The sequence below is a fragment of the Rutilus rutilus genome (genome assembly GCF_951802725.1).
Source record: "Rutilus rutilus genome assembly, chromosome: 10".
Lineage (NCBI taxonomy): Eukaryota > Metazoa > Chordata > Actinopteri > Cypriniformes > Leuciscidae > Rutilus > Rutilus rutilus.
The window spans coordinates 4,669,237-4,692,458 of record NC_140215.1 but is presented as its reverse complement, the minus strand read 5'-3'; the positions used below and the strand labels follow the sequence as shown (position 1 = coordinate 4,692,458).

At 38.0% G+C, this 23,222-nt stretch overlaps 1 protein-coding gene across 1 annotated transcript; it reads left to right on the top strand.

The window, feature by feature from the left end:
* The first annotated feature begins 1,139 nt into the window (after window positions 1-1,139).
* LOC311298807 (zinc finger MYM-type protein 1-like) lies at window positions 1,140-4,606 on the top strand. Its single transcript, XM_084422065.1, has 2 exons — window positions 1,140-1,433; window positions 1,825-4,606. The coding sequence occupies exons 1-2, from the start codon at window positions 1,229-1,231 to the stop codon at window positions 3,972-3,974; spliced, it is 2,355 nt and encodes a 784-aa protein (XP_084278191.1). The 5' UTR covers window positions 1,140-1,228; the 3' UTR covers window positions 3,975-4,606.
* The last annotated feature ends 18,616 nt before the right edge of the window (window positions 4,607-23,222 follow it).

Sequence of the window (23,222 nt, the reverse complement as noted above, 5' to 3'; positions counted from 1 at the left end):
CAGCCGCCATAGCCGCAATACCGCGAAGCACATGGATGGTTCGTTCAAGTTCAGGAGGATCAAGCAAGAAGCAACGCAGGAGAGGAAACTTAATGTAAGTAAAACTTGGTTTTCGTATGTCATATAACAATTCTGTCATTAATTGCTCACATTCGTGTCATTTCTAAACGTGTAAGACCTCCGTTCATCTCCAGAATGCAAATTAAGACAGCAGAGTATGACGTTCAAGGCCCAGAAAAGTTCCTAGATGATCGAAAAGGTAGTCTATGTGACATCAGTGGTTAAACTGTAATTTTACGAAGCTACGAGAATACTTGCGCAAATAAAACAAAAATAACAGCTTTATTCCACATTTTCATCTCTGTCTGCGTCACTTGTGTTGGTGGTGGCGCTGACCGACTCGATAGATTTCATACAGCGTGAGTCTTTCAATTACATTTAAACAGCTTTATTGGCATGACAGAAGCACATTTTGCATTGCCAAAGCATACATAGGCATGGAGAACATATAACAGAGTCTTTTTCTCCGTGTGTAAGTTAAACAAGGCACGGCTCATGTGTTCAATGTCATAACGCCTTATCTGGGTCGGACGGCACCGTGTGCAAATATCCTGGTCCACGCTCCAGTCCAGTCGGTGGCGCCGGCGGTAATGCACCTGTAAGCTGCTTGCCAACAAATCACGAAAGCAACAGCCCCGGCGGTGCCACACGCCTGCGTCATGGTGCGTGCGTCACGCGCGCTTCCACAAGTGACGCAGAAGAGACGAAAATGTGGAATAAAGCTGTTATTTTCTTTGATCATCTTGATACTTTTCTGGGCCTTGAACGTAGTAGTATGTTACCCTTGCTGTCAATGGGAGGGTCAGCTCTCGGATTTCATCAAAAATATCTTAATTTGTGTTACAAAGATAAACGAAGGTCTTAAGGGTTTGGAACAACATGAGGATGAATATTTAATGACTGATTTTTCATTTTTGGGTTAATTAACCCTTAATATTACTCCATCAATTTGTCTATAAATTATTGCAGATTTGGGTAACATTTAATGCACTGTCATTTGCTCTAAGGTTACAAATGTAGAACAGTTAGTCAGTGTTTCCCATTAATTTATTAGACTATTGTGACACGTACTATTTTATTAATGTATGTCTAAACAACAGAAACAGAAAATATGCTATTTAAACTCTGACTGGATATTTTCACACAAATATAGGGTTTATGAATCAAAATGAAGAGGAAGGCAGTCAACATATCCACCTTCTTCAGCAAAAGGTCTGTACATTCTGAGAAAGGTGATGAGGCAGTTAGGATGGAGGACCAAGTCCAAGAGAGTACAGAATGCAACAGACAGCAGCTGGAAGAGACGGACAGACAAGAGACGGACAGACAACAACTGGAAGAGACAACTGCACACACAGACTGTGACCCATCAGGTACGGACTGCTGTGCTGCACTCACTAACAGCACACTTAGCAAATATTCCTGAAGGTGTTTAGGCTTTTCTCAGGAGACCTTAACAAATGTCCAAGGGGGTCTTAAAATAATTTTATATTTTTTTCAAATGAATTAAAACAAGTAAAAATAAGGATATTTGTTTGCATTTGGCTTTTTATGACATTTTGAGTAGAAATTGTAATTGTGCCTTGAATTTAAAAAGATTGGTAAGCACTACTTTATTTAGACTTTAAAATTGTTCAAATCATTTGTAAATATTTTAAGTAAACTGGGGAGATGTATCTAACATAAGCATTAAATAAATCATATAATGAATGATCATATACTTAACGAATTGCACTATTAATGCTGCTTTTTGCTCCATTATAGATATATCAAAATCAAGAGATGAGGATCCTAAACAGCCCCATCTAAAGCTCTTTCCAAGAACTGCCCAGGGGGATAGAAGACGCTGTTTTAAAGCAGAATGGTTTAAGACTCACAAATGGCTTGAATACTCTCAAAGTAAGGACTCTGCTTACTGCTACGCGTGCAGACACTTCTGTCTTCCAAATTCTGGTGATTCAGTCTTTACATCTGTTGAGGGTTTTCGAAACTGGAAAAAGGCCACTTACAAAGATGGAGGGTTTGCAGCGCACACAAAATCAGAATCTCACATCAATGCAATGCTAGCATGGACAGAGTATAAAAGATCAGCTGCAACCAGCTCTTCTCTGCTGAACTCTTTAAGTAATGAATACGATAAACTGGTCAAGGCAAATCGTGAATATATAAAGACAGTTGCTGAGGTACTGCTACTTACAGCAACACAGAATATAGCTCAGCGAGGCCACAGAGATACGGATGGTAATAAGGGTAATTTCCTTGCTATAATGGAATTGATCGCTAAACATGATGAAACGGTTAAAAGAAAGATGTCAAAACAACACAATGCAACTTACACAGGTCACGGGACACAAAATGAAATTTTGGATTGTCTTGCTGAAATGGTCCGTTCATCTATAATAAGGGAGGTTAAAGAGAGTGAATGCTTTAGTGTAATGGTTGATGAAACAAAAGACGTGAGTAAGAAAGAGCAAATGTCGATGGTCTTAAGATATTACTACAGCGGCACAGTACATGAAAGCTTACTACATTTTGAGGCTGCGCAACACTTGGATGCTGCGGCTCTAACAGACAAAATCATTCAAAAGCTTCAGCTTTATGGCCTTGATTACAAACATAATTTAGTAGGCCAAGCATACGATGGTGCCTCAGTAATGAGTGGGAAAAACTCTGGGGTACAAGCACGGATTAGAAAGGAAGCTCCTTTGGCATTCTATGTGCACTGCAATGCGCATTGCCTAAATCTTGTACTTGTGGACACTGTTAAAACAGTCCCTGATGCGCATTGTTTCTTTTCACTGCTTCAAAAGATGTATGTCTTTATATCAGGGTCTTACGTCCACCAAAAGTGGTTAGATGTTCAGAAGCAAATGTATGAGGGGCCACCTCGTGAAATGCAACGACTATCAGACACTCGATGGGCTTGTAGATATTTTGCCTGTAAAACTGTGAAAGACAGACTACCGGCTATCATCAAAGTACTTGAAGAAATTTCACAGGAATCCAATGGAGAGAGGGCTGTTGAGGCACGTGGTATATTAGCTCAAATTGATTTGAAATTTGTTGGACTGCTCGTAATCTTCACTCAAGTTTTTGGAGATGCAAAACACTTGTCTGATGTTTTACAGTCCCCACAACTTAACCTTAGCACTGCCATTGACCTTGTTGGTTCTCTTATTGAGACTTTTACTGACTACAGAGAGAGATCACACTTTGAGCAGATCTGGGACAATTGTATGAATCTTGCCCAACAGTGCAACATTTCACCTTTAACTCCAAAGCGTGAAGTAAAAGTCAGCTCCAGACTAGATGGACATTGGGTTACCTCTCCAATAGTAAACAGACAAATGGAAATGGACAAAGACACCTTTCATACATCCACATTTATACCTGTCCTTGATGTTCTGCTCTGTGAATTAAAGAGAAGATTTTCTAAAGACAACTGTGACACGCTGATTGGAATACAGGCTGTAAACCCTTCCAGCCCAACATTCTGTGATCAAGATGCTATTTCTGTGTTTGCCTCGAAATACAACTGCAGCGTAGATGACCTGAAATATGAAGTTCCTCAGATAAAAAGACTAATTATGAGAAAGAAGACAAATGGATTAAAAACACCAGAAAATCTACTGGAAATGACAGTGTTTATTGAGCCTTTTAAAGAGGTGTTTAATGAGTTTTTTAAACTCTGTAAAATTGCACTTGCATTGCCTGTCAGCACAGCAGCTTGTGAGCGTAGTTTTTCTGTACTTAAGCGAACTAAGACCTACCTAAGAAGCACCATGAGTGATGAAAGACTGAGTAATTTAGGAATTCTGAGTGTAGAATCAGAAAGAGCTCGGGCCATTAACCTGGAAGATTTTGTTGATGTATTTGCAAGAAGACATGGAAACAGGAGAATAAAGCTGTTTTGATTTTGAGCAAATACAGGCAAAGACAACTGTGACTACAGACAAAGGAAATGGATAATAGACAAAGTAACTAATGTGCTGTTATGGTTAGGGCTGTTAGGGCTTTATTATATATATTAGGTTGTTGCATATATAAAATGCATTTACATAACCTATGCCTTCTTACACCCTATGCACACAACTCAATATGAATTAGTATATCTTCTTACTCTGCTTTTATATTCTTAAATCATTTTCTAAAATATTATTTTATAATTAGTAATTGTAGTATAAATATGTGACTAAGAATAATATGCAATATAACTTCTAAAAAGTTTCTTTGTTAACTGTAAAATGTCTAGTTAGTTTTCTTTCAACTTTTTACATTGCATTACATTTGCAGCAGTGTAACAATTGTTTTAATAAAGTGATGAGTTAACAATCTATGCTTTCTTGTTTACTTTTATTCTCTGTTGAAATGAACCAGCACTCCAAATAAACAGGCTACTTCCAGTTAAAGGGATAGTTCACTCAAAAATGAAAATTGTGTCATCACTTACTCAACCTCGTGTTGTTCTAAACCTGTATGGGTTTCTCTGTTCTGCTGAACACAAAAGAAGATATTTTGAAGAATGTCGGTAACCAAACAGTTGACGTGTCCATTGACTTCCATAGTATTTTTTTTTTCCTACTATGGAAGTCAATGGACACGTCAACTGTTTGGTTACCGACATTCTTCAAAATATCTTCTTTTGTGTTCAGCAGAGGGGGGAGGGGGGGGGGGGTGGATCCGGCGACTCAAAACGGGGGTTGGAGGTAACGAAAAAAAAAAAAAAAAAAAAATACACTGCCTACGTAGCTTCAATGCAGGGACAGCGCCAGAGAATTTTTAACGCATGTGCTGAGTGGGTGCTAGATCATTGACGGGGAGCTGCGCAAAACTTGGTCACTAAATATTAATATTCAGTTATGTTAATGATCACAATTAAAGTTTTAATTTTATTAAATTGAACAAGCGCAACATTCAGCATTCAATCAAATAGGCCTATTCTAAAAGATGTAGGCTATTATTATTAATAATGTTATTTCAACACAATATCTCGTTATTTCGAAATAATATGTGTGCATGCATCTGTAAATCCGGTGATGCGTGTATTGATTTTTATTAATAAACAAGTGTTTTCTCTAAAAGTGTCGACTCGGCTGCAAAGATTAAGTTGACGATCGGCATCTCTGTGTGAACGCGCCTATAGAGAGAAATGCACATAAATAAGCCTAATGGATTACATAATCAGAGAGTAGCCTTTTTCTTTTTTCGTTTTGAATTATTTCGTTTAAAGACATTTCAAGCTTTGTGTATTTGATTTATTTGTCATGTCTGTGTGAGGCATACACCGAGTTTCGTTAAGTTAGGATGTGCTAGTTCACGTACAATGCAACAATGCAAGTGAGCGCGCAGGCGCCTCCGTTATATTTGTTTCGTAGCCTATTCATTAAATACAGGCAATTGGTTGATGAAAAATTGATTAAAATTAAGATACAATTTATACAAAACGAAATTCACTTTAAAGAAAGGCTTTTCTACAAAACAACTTCAACTTCAACGGTCAAAATCATGTCTGACCCGCTCCATGTCTCATATTGCACATCCTTACTCGCTTGTGTTGTTCTGTTCACTTTTCATAAATCAACATAAATGAAAAAAAAAATAACATTACAATATTTTAACAAATATGAAACTAAATGCGTTTTTTAATGGCTACAACATTATAGTAGGCCTACATACCCTCTATTTGTACAAATTTCTGCACATTCATTTAATTCTGAATTTTGCACAAGTTGAAAGGTATTTGTTCAAATCAAGTTCACGGATAATTACGCGTGCATTTATTAATCATTATGATACTAAAATTCTAACAAATAGGCTATGCTATGTACAAAAAATCGAGCTTCCCCTCGATGTTGTTATTCAACAGATGAGCCCATAATATGAACGCATTTACACGTTAAGCATTTTCCTCCCATATAAAACCATGTGGCTTAATGCAGATTAGAATGTCCCCTTATTTTTTCGAAATAACGAGATATTATGTCGATACTAGGCTGTGTCCACCGCGTGGTCTCCTTTTTGATCAGCGGAAACGATTTTTGCTTGTTTCGGATCTGACTGTCCAGCGTATTTGAAAAAGTTAAGCAAACTTTCCTGTCTTTTTTACATTTTTCCTCTGAGTGAAACGATCGAGGCTATACAGCAATCTCGACTCGTACAACAAGCGCGCACGTCACAAATATTGAACACTACACAAAAAGTAATTTTATTTTTTTTCATTTAGGCATTTAATTTTAGTGACACGGGAGGTGCCGGATGATGGATCCAATAAAAAAGGTTCCGGATCCAATGTCGGAGGTGACGGAACGTGTTCCGGCTCAAATTAACCCCTGGTATTGTGCCACCCTAACATTTTTGCTGGCCCCTTTCGGCCACCCTATGAAAAAAATCCTGGAGGCGCCACTGGTCCCAGGAAAGTTAAATATTTGTCCTGTCATCCTTTTAACGTTTAAAATAAAGGGTATTTATTTACCATGAATGGCATCAGCGACAGGCAGCGCTGGTCTGCATCCACAGCACGAGGAGCTCGCGGTCGCGGGAAACAAAACTTAGTGAGTCACGCATTGAATCAATGCCATTTGTCTCTATTAAGTGAAGCTTCAGCGTTACCCATGCGACGCATTGCTGGTCAGCTGAGCCTTGAAAAGTGGAGCTCAAAGTTAAAAATAATTTACCTTGTTTCATTACTATCTTTTAATGAATCAATCAGCGTTTTTGAACGTGTTGTTAAATGAATGGTTTAATGACTCACTCAAAGACAGTCCGTTGCCGTAACAACTGCGCGCTGAGTGACAGGCTTTCAATGCGGAGAGACGCTGTTTAGTTTCGGTTTATTGGTTACTGAAAATGTACTCGTTTTTGTGCATGCTGACCACATCGTGACACTTATAGCAACAAATAAATATAAATAAATCAAAATAAATTAATAAATGCGGTAAAACCGCATATCGCGCTATTGAACCACTCAAAATTACCGCAAGGGAAAATCCTTCACCGCGACAGCCCTAGTTATAACTGGGAAAACAAAGTAACTTGCATTACTTGTTTGAAAAAGTAACTCCCGATATTTTGTTGTACATTTAAAAGTAATGCATTACTTAAAGCTGCCGTATAGGTGATTCTCTGCAGAAACATGTTTTGTTATGCTGGTTGAAAGTCTCTGGTTCAATCACTCTGTTAAGCGGTCTAAATGATGTATTTTTATAAATTTACGTCGTCTGTGGAAGGCGTAGGACCATAAAATGTTCTTTCAATCGCTGCGTTCGGTCCGAACGGTCCTATAGCATGTGTTTGCACACAACTGCGCAGGCTGTTCACACAAAGTGGCACTGGAAAACAATCTACGATCTACATATCTTCATCGGAGCCAAGCAGACTCTCATCGTGGAAACCCTGTCATGCAAAAAATATTATTACACACTGACAACTGTTGCTAGCTAAACAAACCAAAAACTTGCTGCATCTAATTCTGTTTTTAAGAATTTGTTTACGTTTGGTATTGTAGTGTTACTAACCGTACTATAACGTTTTCTCACCGGTGAATGACATTTACATTACATTTATTCATTTAGCTGACGCTTTTATCCAAAGCGACTTACAATTGCTATATATGTCAGAGGTCGCACGCCTCTGGAGCAACTAGGGGTTAAGTGTCTTGCTCAGGGACACATTGGTGTCTCACAGTGGATTCGAACCCGGGTCTCTCACACCAAAGGCATGTGTCTTATCCATTGTGCCACTCCACCCCATGGAGTGGACACGTGATGTATTGCAGTGACGTTGTCTCCGGTCTTCTGGGCTGTGCGCGTTCATGCTTTCAGGAGGCGTGGCTTTGGACGGTTTGCAGGGAGGGTGGGACCAGGGGGGCAGGGTTTCATATTATTTTGAAGCTTCCCCGGGCGCCGCCATTGATTAGCAGACCATCACCTGCTGTTAGCATCCCATTGACTCCCATTCATTTTGGCGTCACTTTGACAGCGAATAACTTTACATCTGAGGCGTTTAAAGACTCCATTTGTCCATTATTTATTTCTAAAGAAACACGAAAATGTTTAAAAGGCTCCATTACCTTGTATCTTACGTTATGGCCCCGTAGAAGCAGTTTTTGTAAAAATAGGCTAACGATTGCGTCATAACCACGCGACTCTCTGTCGCACAGTAGAGAGATTACCGTATGGACAGGAGGAGAAGCTCGCGCGCAATCGGGGGGACGTGGAGGCAAAATGACAAAGTAATTAATCACAATACTTAGAAAAAGTTGCTCCTGCTCCTAGCTCATGGACACCTCCTACTCACACTCTCCGTCTCTGCAAGTTTCGGAAGGGAATGATTCAGATTTCTCTTGGCACAGCTAGTAGAAGACAGACGGGTTGCTCACGTCACATCTACGTCATCAAGCTCAGTTTGAGTCTGCGCAGTACGCTCAGCCATCAGGAAGTGAGTGCTTCTAATTGACTTCACTTTTCTCCGTTGAAACTTATGGGGTCGCTGTGTCCAGTTTATATACTGTCTATGGGTGGGACGTTAGCATTTTCCCAGATGTCCTACAGCACCTTTAACTAGTTACTTGAAAAAGTAATCTGATTACATAACTCGTTTTTTTGTAGTGCGTTACCCCAAACACTGGTTAGAAGTCAGTGCAGCAACCAGAGACATGACAAAAATGAACATCCAATCAAACCAAAGAAGTGAAATGATTTACCCCTATCACCAGCGGCGCCAGGATTTTGATTGTAGGTGGGCCTCCAGAAAACTGGATGGGCCAGTTAAAATACAATGCTTTTCTGCGGCACTGAGGACAGCGACTTAGTAGCCTACCTGAATTTAATGCGTAATTAATTAAGCATCGGTAAAAAAAAAAAAAAAAAAAAAAAAAACTTAAACAGGAATTTTTATTTGTTGCTTTTTTTTAATACAATTACAATTTAATTTAATTTATTGTTTAATAAAATTATAGGCCTATTATTTTTAGTTTATTAACAGCAGCGACAACAACACACACACACACACACACACACACACACACTTCTCTGCATATCTTCAAGACGAAATCAAGATATCTGACAAAACAATGAAGATATTTTGCAAACCAACTGCCAGGGACGTGCAGATAGTTCCTCAGAGGCAGGCGCCGGGGCTCAAAAGTAAAAATCGATCACTGTAATTAATTTATATAATTCAAATTCAAAATATAAATGCACAATATAAGTTACTGAATACAAGAGTTCTGGTGCAAGCATACCGATGCATTTCTTGCTGAGTTTAAATGAAAACAAGCTGCTTTGCTTTGCGTTTCATATTAGCTAATGGCTACCGTCTGTGTCTGTCTCATTGAGCTTGCTTGAAAAGCTTGCGCGCCAACGTCCTTCATTTCATTGGATCACTTGATGGTGACGATGCAGCCTGTGGGCAGGCTTAAGAGTCCACACGTGGGGTAGAAGCCGCTGATTGGCTGAGAAGCTTTCCTCGGGCTGCTTATTGGATGAACTGCTAGAATGAAAATCACTCACTACAGGCCTGGGTCAAAACGGGTGGGCCCGGACCTAAAATAATGGTAGCGCCGCGGCTGACCCCTTATTCACAGTAACTAATCCATCAAATCACGACTTTATTAAGACATTCTGTATATGTAGGGGACATAAAACTGTACTGCATAAGAGGAAGGACTCGCCAATGACGTCCATCTAGTGCATGTTTACACAAACCAACAATTAGCGCAGACAGAAAGCATGACTGCATCCCGCGTGAACGGCCCCTCAGGATGTTACGTTTGAAGATGCACAGAAAAACACTTATTAAGAAAAGCATACAGTGAGAGATTATTAAATAATCCATAAAACCAGAACGGAGCGTCAAACACGCACACAAACACATACACTGTGTTTGCGCTGTGTTTTCCCATTTGGCTCGGATGCTCGTCTCCTTTCCATTTGAAAGGCTCCGTTTATCCCGGCTGCCATTTAATGATGCATGAAGGTCTCAGAAAAGGATGTCTTCTCCTCTCTTGAGGGTGTCCCTTTCCCACCAGATTTCTAATTAAAGCTGGCCTTGATAAGACCTCTATGCGTGACGCCAGACTTTGTGTTTTCAAACGATAACGCATAATTGAATGATTACTGGTTGACAACTCAGACAAACATTTTTTTTTCTGGAATCGCACAGATGCAAATTGAAGGAGATAAAGGCAAAAGGCTGACACAGCGCAGTGTGATGCCCAGACTTAATGTACATCTCAGAGAAGTTTAAAGCACATCAATAAGCTCAGAGCTCTTTCTACCGTCAAAACCACAATTAAATGTGAAAGGAAGAAAGAGGGAAATTAACTGTTTTCCCAAGTCTACAATATTAGTGGCATGTAAGTAGTTATTAATCTCAAAGACACGTTTCCCAAAAGCACCGGCATCCAGGGTTCGAATTACGGGGGAGCTAAGGGGAGCTCGGCTCCCCTGAAAAGGACCTGGGCTCCCCTGAAAGCCTACTTTGAGACATTTAGGGGGAGCTCTAAAACACTGTCCATTTTTTGTGTCGCATATAGATTTTGATTTTCTGTACATTTCTTGTACATTCTTTACAAGGGAAAACTCCTTTTCTCGAGAATATTGAAGCCTTTATTTTAAAACGCATTGCAGCAGCACAAGCGAGAGCATCAGAGCTCGCGCGAGCGCGCTGATAGGCTGTGCTGAGGCAACTGCACAAACCAATGGCGAGAAAGCAGAAGCGCGCGATCCAATAGGAGCGCTTGGCACCCTGCCAGACTCTGCGCGCCAAATAGAAGAGTATAAATACAGAGAAAACTCGCCATATGACAGATCTAATCGACTGAAGCGAAAACACCTGACGTGAGAGAAATAGCACGGCAAGGCAACGCAGTACTCGTTCCCTTATCTCTAGTCTAAGGTAACCAAGGTTACGTAAGTAACCAAGTACGTTCTGTACTGTTTACTGTAAACCTATTGTTTTAAATGCCCGAACATGCACCAAAAGCGTTAAAGTCAGTCAGGGAGGATCGGAAAATAGGGCTCCCCCGAAAGCCACTTTGTAATTCGAACCCTGCCGGCATCTAAGAATTGGACCACTCACACATGCAACTTTAATGCATCTTTCCACTTGCTTTCAGTTTATTTGAAGACTCTAAATAGATGATATTAATGCATTTTGATTATTGTACACAAAAGTGTCATGGCCCCCCTGCAAATTTTGTTGTATGAATATCTGAATATGCAATGTATCAAAACTCTGTTTTAAACAAAAAAATATATATATTTTATCTTATTTTATCTTCATGCATTCTTGACACTTGAATGTGGGCAAGTTTCATAAAAAAGCAACATTTTGAACAAAAAGCTGAGAAAATTGAGTTTTTGTCAAAGACTACGTCCTGATCGGATTCAGAACGATGATCAAAACACAGATGGAGAAGATCGAGAACATCCCCAAAGCTTCACAGTCCTATAGCTCGTCCCGGGTCGACGTTTCATTCAGTAACATTAGGCAGTTTTGATTCATATGCTGTTTAATGTTGATGATCGCATTATTTTACATATGCATATGATTACATATGATATTGCTCGTTTCTGCATATTCTTCGCCTGTGTTTTGATCCGGAGATTCAGTACTATTTCAGAAGATGCGTATAATATTAGAAACACGGAAAGCCGTAAATTTCCATCAATGGCGGGGAAAGAGTTAATCATTATTGAAGGGTTGTGGATCAGGGTTATTAAAGTTAATTGAACCATAAAAATGTTTTTTTTTTTTTTTCAGCTAGTTGCCAACATTTCTCATATTAATTTAGTTTCACTTGATGTACTAAAATAACTAAACCTGAAATGAAAATGAATAAAATCTATATGGATAAAACAATTAGAAAAATATAAAAATAAAACCTAATTCAAAATATGAATAAAAACTATAATAGTATCTCAATGATACTCAAATAAAACTGTTGTATAGATTTCAGGCTTTTTTCCTTTGCAACAAATAATCAAATATAAACAAATAATTGTGTAAAAATTCATGTGAAGTTTATTATTTCTAAATTTAATTTGATTTAAGATTTCTAAAAAACATGTTTTACCGAACATTTATTCATTATGCAAACTATATTCAGTAGGAGCTAAATGTTTTAACTTTCAGCGTGCAGAAAAGATTTTCCCATCTGGCAGTATGTTCATGTTAGAGAGAAAATATTGAAGATATTTGGCAAACGTTTGGCCTTCTGTGGGCCTGACAGCTCCCATACTGATGCACTTCAGCTGTTAACAGGCCATCCACATGCTGCTTTTGGGAAACAAGTGCTGGCTCCATCACAAAATAACGTACGCTACTTGATCTTAAGATCTCGAGAGCGTGATTTTGTAATGTTAGGAAACCTGGCCAAAGACTGAAAAAATGCAAGAACTGTGTAGGAGTGAAGCATGTCACCAGCCCTTCCCACGGTAGTCATTATTGGTAATGGGTGACATTACTTCTCAGGCAGAACCCGACCTGTCTGAACCAGGAGCAGAACGCACTTCATCTCAAAGTCATAAAAGTCACCCTCTCTATGTGCTGTAAAATTTCTGATGACATGAGGCTTTTTTTCTCGTGAAGTGCAGGATCTGTCATGCGTAACAGAGAAATCACACATTTTAAATTGTCAAGTCAATAAATGAGTGACAGAACCAACAACTGAAATCAAAATTGACTGTGTTCATTCTCTTAATACAATACCATTCAAAAGCTTGTGGTCAGTGAGATGTTTAAATGTTTCTGAAAGAAGTCTCTTTTGTTCACCAAAGCTGCATTTATTGAAAATAAAAACTGAGATATTGTGAAATATGCATTTCTATGTTAATATATATTAAATTGTTTTGTTTTTTTTCCTGTGATGGCAAAGCTGAATTTTCAGCGTCATTCCTCCAGTCTTCGGTGTCGCATGATCCTTTAGAAATCATTCTAATATGCTGAACATTTCTTACTATTATCAATGTAGAAAACAGTTGTGAAAAGTTCATTTATTTGAAATAGAAATCTTTTGAAACATAAATGTCTTTACTGTCACGTTTGAGCAATTGAATGTGTCCTTACTGAATTAAAGAATTCAGGTTCCTTTAAAAAAGAAAATTCATCATTTATGAAAATCTATCCAATCACCTGACTCATTCTGGTAACACCCACTTTTCACAAATACCCTGTTGAATACATTGAAAATAATTCAGTGGCTTTGTAAATATCACAATAATAATTAAATATATTAACTTAATAAAATCTCAGAATACTTACTTGATGGTTGGAGTTTTGTCTAAATATATATATATATATATATATATATATATATATACACTTTTTATAGTGTATCCTGTTTCACTCTAAAATGCGACACATTAGAGAGCTGCTTTTAACATTAGCATAACCTTTTGCTCAGATTTCACTGCAAGCAATAAGTAGTGTTTTGAGGCTTACAGTACTTTTTTTATTTCAAGCAATCAAACAGAATTAGCTGAATGTTCGAGCTCATGTGTGTGTCTCAACGTCTGATCTGCCCTCGCGGCTCAAACGGTTATCTTTATTTCAGGAAGATTTCCAAGCAGATCAGCAAATGGGTTCCTAACTGTAGTAATCTTCTCCTGTGCCTTTACCTCTTCTCAGCTTCACAGATCCTGAGCATGAATCATTTTAGATTGTATTTCTATTAAAACCAGAGAACGGAGATCACAACCTTGATTTGGCTTCCTCTTTCTATCTCTATGTAAAACACACATCATGCCTCATCTGAATCAAAACAGCAATTTTTCTAAAGCACGTCGAGAGCAGTCAACACGGGCGGCAGCCTTGAGCACTGGCTCACAGTCATATCTTATTATATTCAAATTTGCCTTTCAAAATATTTCCTGCTCAAATACATCTGTTCAGCACAAACTCCCCTGTTATTGATGAACAAACAGAGGACCAAAGCATGAATTTAAAAAATGTAATTCCTCCCCCACTTTTTGACTAATAAACTTCCATTGCATTTTTCACAAATTCATTTTCTTGTCATTACTGGATAAGGATTTTAAATGGAGTTAATCTTGCCAATCACACATGTAAACGGCTGCTCATATCTCACTCCTGCACCATTTGTTCCTCCACCACCTCATCTCCACCTTTATGTCCATTTCATCTCTAGTTCATTTAAGATGCGGAGATATTGCCTCTAGTTCATTTTTGGCGTGCATTTGTACACGTGTTATTCAGGAATGGTTTGACTAATCAACTTGAATTCCATAACTTTTTGTCAGCATGGTCTGTAGATGATCTGGGTTAATTTTCGTGGAAATCTGAGCAAAGATTTTCATGACGGAAAATTACGTCGTAGGGTGCAATCGAATCGCATGAACGTAAGTGCAGCTTTAGACAGGTGGTGGCGCTAGAGGGATTGAGATAGAGACTTCAAAATCGCTGTGGTTAATGTCGAGACTGTCCTCTCTCTGTGTGCCAAATTTCACAACTTTCCTGCAAGCGGTTCAATGGACTGCCATAGACTCAAGTACAGAAGAAATGAATAAGAAGAAGAAGAACACCAATGGATCCCCTAATAAATGAATTACATTTATAAGTTAATGCACAAAATGTAAAACATGTTTTCTATGAGGGTTACCAGTAGGTTGAAACAACATTTAAACTTGTGACAACCTGACACAGTTTAAAGTAGACGTCTAAACTAATTTTAATTATTAGCAGGCAAATATGGGAATATCATACTGATATATGATGCATAAACTACTCACGTACAAATGTTGAAACAAAATGGCCTGGTTTCACAGACAGGGTTTAGATTAAGCCAGGATTAGGCCTTAGTTCAATTAGGACATGTAAGTAGCTTTTATAAACATGCCTTAGAAAAAAAGAAAAGAAAAAAAACCTTACTGGTGTGCATCTAGAGACAAAACAATGACACTGACATATTTTAAGATGTCAGTGCAAGTTGCTGTCAGTTATAACAGCTCAAACATGCAGTTTAGTCTGGGACTAGATTCAAGACTTGTCTGTGAAACCAAAGGAATGTGTTCCACCCCCCACATCCCCCCACGAGGACATATGAAATGCTACTACCAACAGATCGATACAGCAGTGCCCTAGTGTGCCATTATCTTTCAGCATTTGAGTGCAATACATAGTTTTCCATTCATTCTTGCAGCCCGGAGGAGCATCTCAGGACCCGGTGCCCTTCAGAATGCAAACGAGCCCAGCAATGTGCCAAGATAAAATAAAACGGCATCAGCAATCTTACCTAAAACAAAGGCCAACAACATGTGCTTTTATGTGCAACAGTCTGATTGACACAGAGACATTAGCACACGCTCATCATTAACATATTCAAGCTTCGGGGATTGAACTAAATTGGGCTTTGTGAGCACCAGGCAAGAGAGAGAAAAAAAATCAATCAGACGATTAAATGAGTGCAGCTACATTAAGCTGAATGAAAAGTTTTGATAGATTGCAGCAAAGCGGGGAAGCCAAATAAGCTCATAAAATGTGCATTAATGTTACATTATTCCATACAGTGGATACATTTGTTATGGAGGCAGTGTTCATTTTCCGAGCTTCCTAATTAACATTAACATGCTTTTAACACATGCCTTTGTCAGATTATTTCATGAATCTTATTTTTTAAGCAGCACTATGATTTTATACACAATCTTTTTTTATTATTGTAAATATACAGTGTATATAGTAGTAATCGGTATCTAGTATAAATCTCTAAACATCCTGAAAAGATTAGCTGAAAAGCAAAATCACATAAGATATTAAGATATAAAATTACGTTTTTTTTTCCACACTGAGAGTCAGATTTAAATAGGCAAATGCTTTAGAGTCTATGATTGGATCATTATTGCAGTGATTATTAATTTTCTAGCATGTTATATGTTTGGCAACAGTTCTTCTAACCTTAATTGATGGAGTGTGTATCACAACATTTATTTTCATCAAGTGCATCAACTTTTGGTTAAGATCTTGTATTGACAAAGCAAGAGTCCAGCACTCTGTAAAGTCTCCTCCAGCACATCCCAAAGACTTTCAATGAATTTAAGCTCTGGACTCAGAGGAGCCGATTCATGTGTGAAAATGATTCTTCTTCAACTATTCTTTCACAATCTGAGCCTGATGAATCTTGACATTGTCATCCTGGAATATGGCCATGATGTGTTTTCCTACACGGTTGTTTTAGGAATGAAAAGCTACACACTCCATCAATTAGGGTTAGAAGAACTGTTGCAAAACATACAGTATATCATGCTAGAAACATAATAATCACTGCAATAATGATCCAATTTTTTACTCTTAACCATTCGCTTATTTAAATCCAAACTTCTTTGGCCGAGCAGTGTTTTTTAAGCATAATCTAACAAAATGTATTATTTCGATATAGGTGGAGTGCATTGCCTTTAGTATACTAATGATTTCTTGCAAAGATGAAATCCAACCAATTGCTGAAGATATAAATTAGTCAGGTACGCAGGAGAATTCAAACACAAATAGGACCATATGTTTACCTATGGATTTTGTCACACAGCACCAATTACTTTTGAGCACCTGGCAACCCACCTCATTCCTGAGCAGATCAGATGAGGGTAAGCTGGACCATCTGAGTCTCTTCACAGCAGACTCACTATATGGAGGAAACAAACTGATGCGAAGCGACTGATGCTCTTTATTGTTGGGTGATTTTATTGAGTTTGTTTCCACTGGCTGCCATAAGTACTTAATCATTTGTACATACACAGTACCGTTCAAAGGTTTGAGGTCAGTACAATCTTTTTTAATAAGCAATTCATCAATGGAAAAGAATCAATAGTGTATGTAGCTATAGGAATAAATCACAAATGTACTGTCGTAAAACCGTCCTGACAAAGACTTTAAAGATTCATTGTCACGACCGCAATGACAGACAGTCCGACTACTACAATTTTAAGAATAAAGTCCAAATCACAGCACAAACATCAGGACTTCTGAGATGAGCCCCAAATCACATGCAGAGCTCTGTGTGGGTGTACATATTGGATTGTACATGAAGAGAAGTGAAAATTGTGAAGCAAAATGGAGCAGCATGATGCAAAACGGTGCCTAAAGCATGGAGGCAAACCTGCAATAACGGGTTTGTTATTGCAAACAGCGGAATGGCCTCATCTTTTTCTGAACACACAAAAGGGGTGGAATTCGTCAAATTTGTTTGCGCGTTATCCGAGAATGGTTTGACTAATCAACTTGAATTCCATAACTTTTTGTCGGCATGGACTGTAGATTATCTGGTTCAATTTCTGGTTCAGGAGTTTGAAAAAGTGACAATTCAAAATGGCAGAAAAGTTTTCATGATGGAAAATGACGTTACATAGAGTGCAATTATGCAATCAAAAGAGTTTCATTACTTTATTTCAGTGTAAAAACGTACCCCCGTAATCCAGTTTAACAGAGTGCTATCCATGCTCATTTAAAATTCAGAACAGTTTTCTTTTTTTCTTTTTTTTTCGGGACCAAATGGCGGATCATTCCATTAATGGTTCTCACTTATGCATTCATTACTTTACGGTGTTCCGCATGGGCTGAAGAAGGCAAGAGCAAAAATTATTTCAGAACCGGCTCAGAAAGCTTTCTGCTCTACTTACTCAACAGCACTGCAACACCGCTATAGTGAATCTTCAAGCGAGAAACTGGATACTCCGATTACAGAATGAATACGGTCAGTTTTTATCCCAGGTTCAGACTACACAATATCAGCCCGATTTTGGTACGATCCGTTTGACGTAGAGAGTAGCTGTGACAATGGACATTGGGACGCAAGAATCTATGGAAGGCCATAAAGTCCAAATGTGTGAAAATGAAAGCTTTAGCCGGGAAGACTCAATTGTTGCGTCACTTATTACCTTCTCATCTATCCAATCATGTTCTAATACTAGAAGTATAAAGGACCTGTACTTACACTTGTCTGAGTTCGCAGATGCTGAACGCTTTCACTCACCACCATCCACCCCACCACCACCACCAAGATGGTTTCTTCCCTCCACCAACAAGATGGCTTATTCCCTCCATCTTCTCTACCACCGCAGGATGGTCCCGTCCCCTCCAACCTCCCCACCACCACCAGGGCGGTCCCTTCCAATACCTCACGGGGGGTCGGCTGCGCCCCTGCCTTCATCTTCAGGCAGGAAATGCTGAATCCGTACCCTCGGATTGCGAGTTACGGACGGGGCCTACGCCAAATACTTTATCGCATATATATTGCTTGCTGGGTCACTAATAAATGCATGATTGTTACAATATCTATTCTCCCGAGTCTTTCTGGTAGAACGTGTAATTAACCTACACCGCGACTTTGACGCTTCACGACGTCCCGACAGAAAGGACGTATTTTTTTCGGTCCCCCACGACGGGTTCTGTCACATCTGTGCCGTTGACCAATAGGAGCACAGAAGCTCTTCTTTACACATCTTTCAAACATGGCGAAACAAAAGAGAGATGAGAGATGCTTCAGGTGAGTACTGGAAAATAGCGTTAGGCTAATACAACCGTTGTTTGTTTACGCTCTTGTTTCCCGTGTTCTGTTCTGATTTGTCCTACCTTGTTCGATTTAGCTACCTCCCATTGAAACAGTAGGTAGGACAATTCGACAGCGAAAAACGCTACCTATCAATGTTTTCCATTATAACATTTTGCATCAGAACCTGTGGAAAATATCAATCCCATAAAAGTTCAAATAAGTCGGAATCATTCAATTTCTTTTTCCAGCTCCACTGTCTTCTTCACAAATCTCAAACACACTGCATTTATGCACATTTTTATGGGAGCAGTAATTCTTCTCAAGATGATCAAATGATGCAGAGATAAAACACAACCTGAACTCGGTGCTAAAACAACACAGACTGGCCTCAAATTAACTCAGATAACTCTCTTTTCATTGCATTTCAGCGTTCACCTCAACACAAACCCTCCCATGTTCTGCTAGGTGAACGCTTGCGGTCGTCCCAAACAATCTTCCACGCCATGGGACTAATACACAACAGACAACGAATACATTAAAATCAGGCAGGAGAGGAGCTTCCGTCCGTTGGGCTGAACTGAACTGAAGGTAAACAGGCCTGAAGCCTCAGCCATGCACAGAGCTTTCCAGGACATATCGCTGCTGCACGCTAGGTGTGAGCTCAAGCTCAAGCAGTGAATAAATCATTAAACACGTCTTAAACAATGACAGTCATCTTCTAGGAAAGGCAGAGCGAGGGAACGCAGCAGTCGGTACAGCATGGCGTAACGAGCACGCGTGGTAGGCATAGTGTGCATGTCGTGTGCAGAGGTGTCTAAAGCATTCACATTCATTACTCAGGTATAGATACTAGGGTTTAAAAAGACTTCTGTAGAAGTTGAAGTATCAACTCAAGCTTTTTACTCAAGTGTAAAAGTACTGGTTTCAAAACTACTTAAAGTATCAAAGTAAATGTATTTTAAGAAAGAAAAAAAAAGCCATTCAGGACAAAAGCTTATAGTGGGGGCCTATAGTGCACTACCCCACCTCCTCAACAAAAACTTTTTTCTAAAGGCCATAATGACTATAATGTTATATTAAAAAGTTATTGCTGAAAAATTTGGGATGCATTAGGCTACCTGTTTCAGCCGCATATATGCCAGATATAACGCAGGTAACGAGCTGTAATGAGAACGACTGACATCTCTCTCTTTTCATACAGATGACATAAACAGAGAATATTTATTTTAGTTTTGATTAGATCATTTAAAAGCAAACAATTAAATGATTATAAAAATATATAGCTCATGCTATATGATTTGCTCAATGTTTTGTTTCGCTCGTAAGTGGACACATAAAAAAGTAGACATTTAACATAAATGATGGAGTATTTTAAGTCTATTTTGCTGCTATGTGGAAAAAAAAAAATCAAGCAAAGCGCGCCGGCGCGTTTGCCGACCCCAGAGGGTTAAAGAACCATGTGTACTACTGAGTATTACCATATGTTTCATGGAGCGGAAGATATGATGACTAGTTGCCTAGTATTGTAATGGTGCAAAAAGTCAAACTTCATAGGATTTGTGTCATATGCAGGTACAAACGTGCAATCACGTACAAACCAATAGGGTGTCGGAATGGTATATGTTTATACTTCTCATCCAACCACAATCAAATTCACTCTCTCCGGATGGCGCGATTTATCTGGATTGTTTTTTAGTTTTTTTTTTTTACGACGACAAGCCGGAATGAAAACAAGCCGAAATGAAATAGGAGTAACGAGGCTATTTTTAACATGTAAGGAGTAGAAAGTACAGATCATTTCGTGAAAATGTAAGCAGTAAAAGTAAAAAGTCGGCAGAAAAATAATTACTCCAGTAAAGTATAGATACCAAAAATTTCTACTTAAGTAAGGTAACAAAGTATTTGTACTTCGTTGCTTGACACCTAACTTACAACACATAACAACACATAACTTCAGTGAGTTCCAGCCACTTTCAGCCTATATGGCGAGGGCTGATCCAGAACCATTAAAGTGCTGTGGACAGAGAGCACCTGAAAGCCTCTGAAATTGGCTTCCAGACAATAGATCAGTGTTTCCTTCAGTGCTGTTTACTGCTGCTGGATCTACAGGCAAAATAAATGTCATTTTTACCCGAGTGAGTTGTAGTATGTTTATGAAATGTTATGAGACGTGTCTTACAAATATGCTGCAAAAGATGCCAGTAATGCTTAAACAAAAATGTTTTGATAGAAGAGGATGAGTTCCCACATAAGGCTATTCCAACTATTGGTGGACAGATTTTTAATGGTCAGTTCTTACATTGAATATAAATATATGAATATGAATATATTAATCTATTCATATTATTATTAAAAAATAACATGTTTATATGAATTAAATAATATTTGTCTAAATGGTAACCCTTGTTCTGCATAAAATACTGATGTATAATCAATGATACACTAAATAATTATAATAATATTAATAATGAATATATTAATCTACTCATATTAACACACACACATATATATATATATATATATATATATATATGCATTTATTATAAATATATTCATATATAAATATATAATGTATAACATTAACAAACACTACTTGCTAATGAGTTTTTGCCTACAAGCGGCAGTGCTGCCATCTTAAAAAGCACACAATTCTGCTACAGTGCTAATAATTAATTGGCCTCTAATATTTCACAATTTCTATACATTCTATACATTTATTACTGAAGAGTTCCTTCCAATTTTTAAGAGCTCATACCACAAGACAAAGGGTAAGTACTGCAGCCATGACATTTACATTTATGTGTATGGAAGACACTTTTATCAAAAGCAACTGCATTTAAGATGTACATTTGATCTGTTCATGCAAATAAACCAATGACCTTGGCGGTAGTACCATGAGATACAGGAATACATGCAGTATAGCTCAATGAAAGAAACTAGAGAAGAAAATCGAATAAAAAAAACATTAACTGAAACAAATTAAACTTATTTCAGTTAGTTGCCAACATTTCTCATTTTAATTTAGTTAACTTGATGTACTAAAATAACCAAACCTGAAATAAAAATGAATAAAAATCATATGGATATATTACAATGAACTATTAAAAAATGTAAAAAACACAACTAAATAATAAAACTTTAAAAATAAAATGAAAACCTATAAATAAAAATATGAATAAAAAAATACAAATAAAAACTAAATTCAAAATATGAATTAAAACTCTGATAGTATCTTTCAAGTTTCGTTTTGGGTTTTGGTTCACGTTTATGTTTTCATGTCTTTTATAAACAAATACAAAAACAAACAAAGACTTGAACTAAACTTGAGCCTGGACATAAACTCATAAACTATTTACCCACAAAGACTAATGACTAACAAGAAAGAGCTGTGAACAATCAGACAATGAACCAATGAGAAAACAGAACCGATGAAACAAGAACCAATCATAAACATTACACATAGGGAAGCACATGACATGATCACATGACGGGATAAGGGAATCACATGACTATGAAAACTACAAAACAAAAGACATGAAAACATAAATGCAATCCAAAACCCAATACACAAGGAGACAGTCTCTCTATGATACTTAAATGAACCTCTTACCTTAAATATGAACAGGATCGGGAATCGGGGTTCACCTTCGTCCCGGTGAACACACACTGTATATTATACACCGCACCGCAGATTTGACACTTACTAAGGATAATCTATCAAACTCAAGAATTTAGTGTATCATTTATTATTATTATTATATTATTTGCAAGGTAAAGTGTACATGCTGACACAAACATGCTGAAAAGCAACTTGAAAATCTGAGTCACAAATCAAACTCACACCGTCTCTAATTAAAACACAATACTGACAGATGGAGCTTCCCAAAACATTCAGTTGCAGGTTATTGTCCAATTAAGTGTGCCACTCTTCCTCTGTCTCAAAATGCAAATAAGCAAACACTGCATATGGTGAATCATATCAAGCTTTTTATAAAATATGCAAAGGAGTAAAACTAAAGTAAACTTAAAAAAGTTGAACAACAATGACTAAATGCAGCCTGGTTGATTGCAAGCCATCATGATTGCAGATATAGCTGGGATGTACACACGCACACACACACACACACACACACCTTGCAATAGTTTGAGAAGAATGCTGCATTATGACATTTTTTCCCCTAAGATTGCACAGGATTCTGAAAGGCTGATAGTATATGAGCTTTATGTACGCTGAAAATGGCATATTAATTTCAAGTCAACAGAAAAAACAAACACTTCTCTGCAGATAAGTCAGCATGCACCTGCTACAAAAAAAAAAAAAAAGAAAAGAAAGAAAGAACATCTTACCCCTGCTTTTTAATTTATCACTCACTTCAGTGGTAAAGGCATGAGCAAGCAAAGCGAGAGAGAGATTTCGGTGATCTGAAGATAAGAGGCGTCTTATCCGTCGGGATGTAGTCGCAACAATTTAAACAAAGGAAATCAAAAACGCTTATGCACAAAGGCAGATTACAATAAATCAATGTTGCCGCTCTATCTGGGGCGCCTTAATGCCGCGTAAGCCAGTTTTAATGAACAACAAGGAGAGCCAACCTTTTGCAAATGAAAACACAGCTGCATTCATATCCAATATCACAGGTGTTATTTGTAGATTGATTACAGA

What these genes read in the sequence shown, in the direction of transcription:
- LOC311298807 (XM_084422065.1), top strand. Translation starts at nt 1,229, where the DNA reads ATGAAGAGGAAGGCAGTCAACATATCCACCTTCTTCAGCAAAAGGTCT. An exon ending in CACAGACTGTGACCCATCAG is followed by an intron (nt 1,434 to 1,824) that starts GTACGGACTGCT and finishes GCTCCATTATAG; the next exon opens with ATATATCAAAATCAAGAGAT.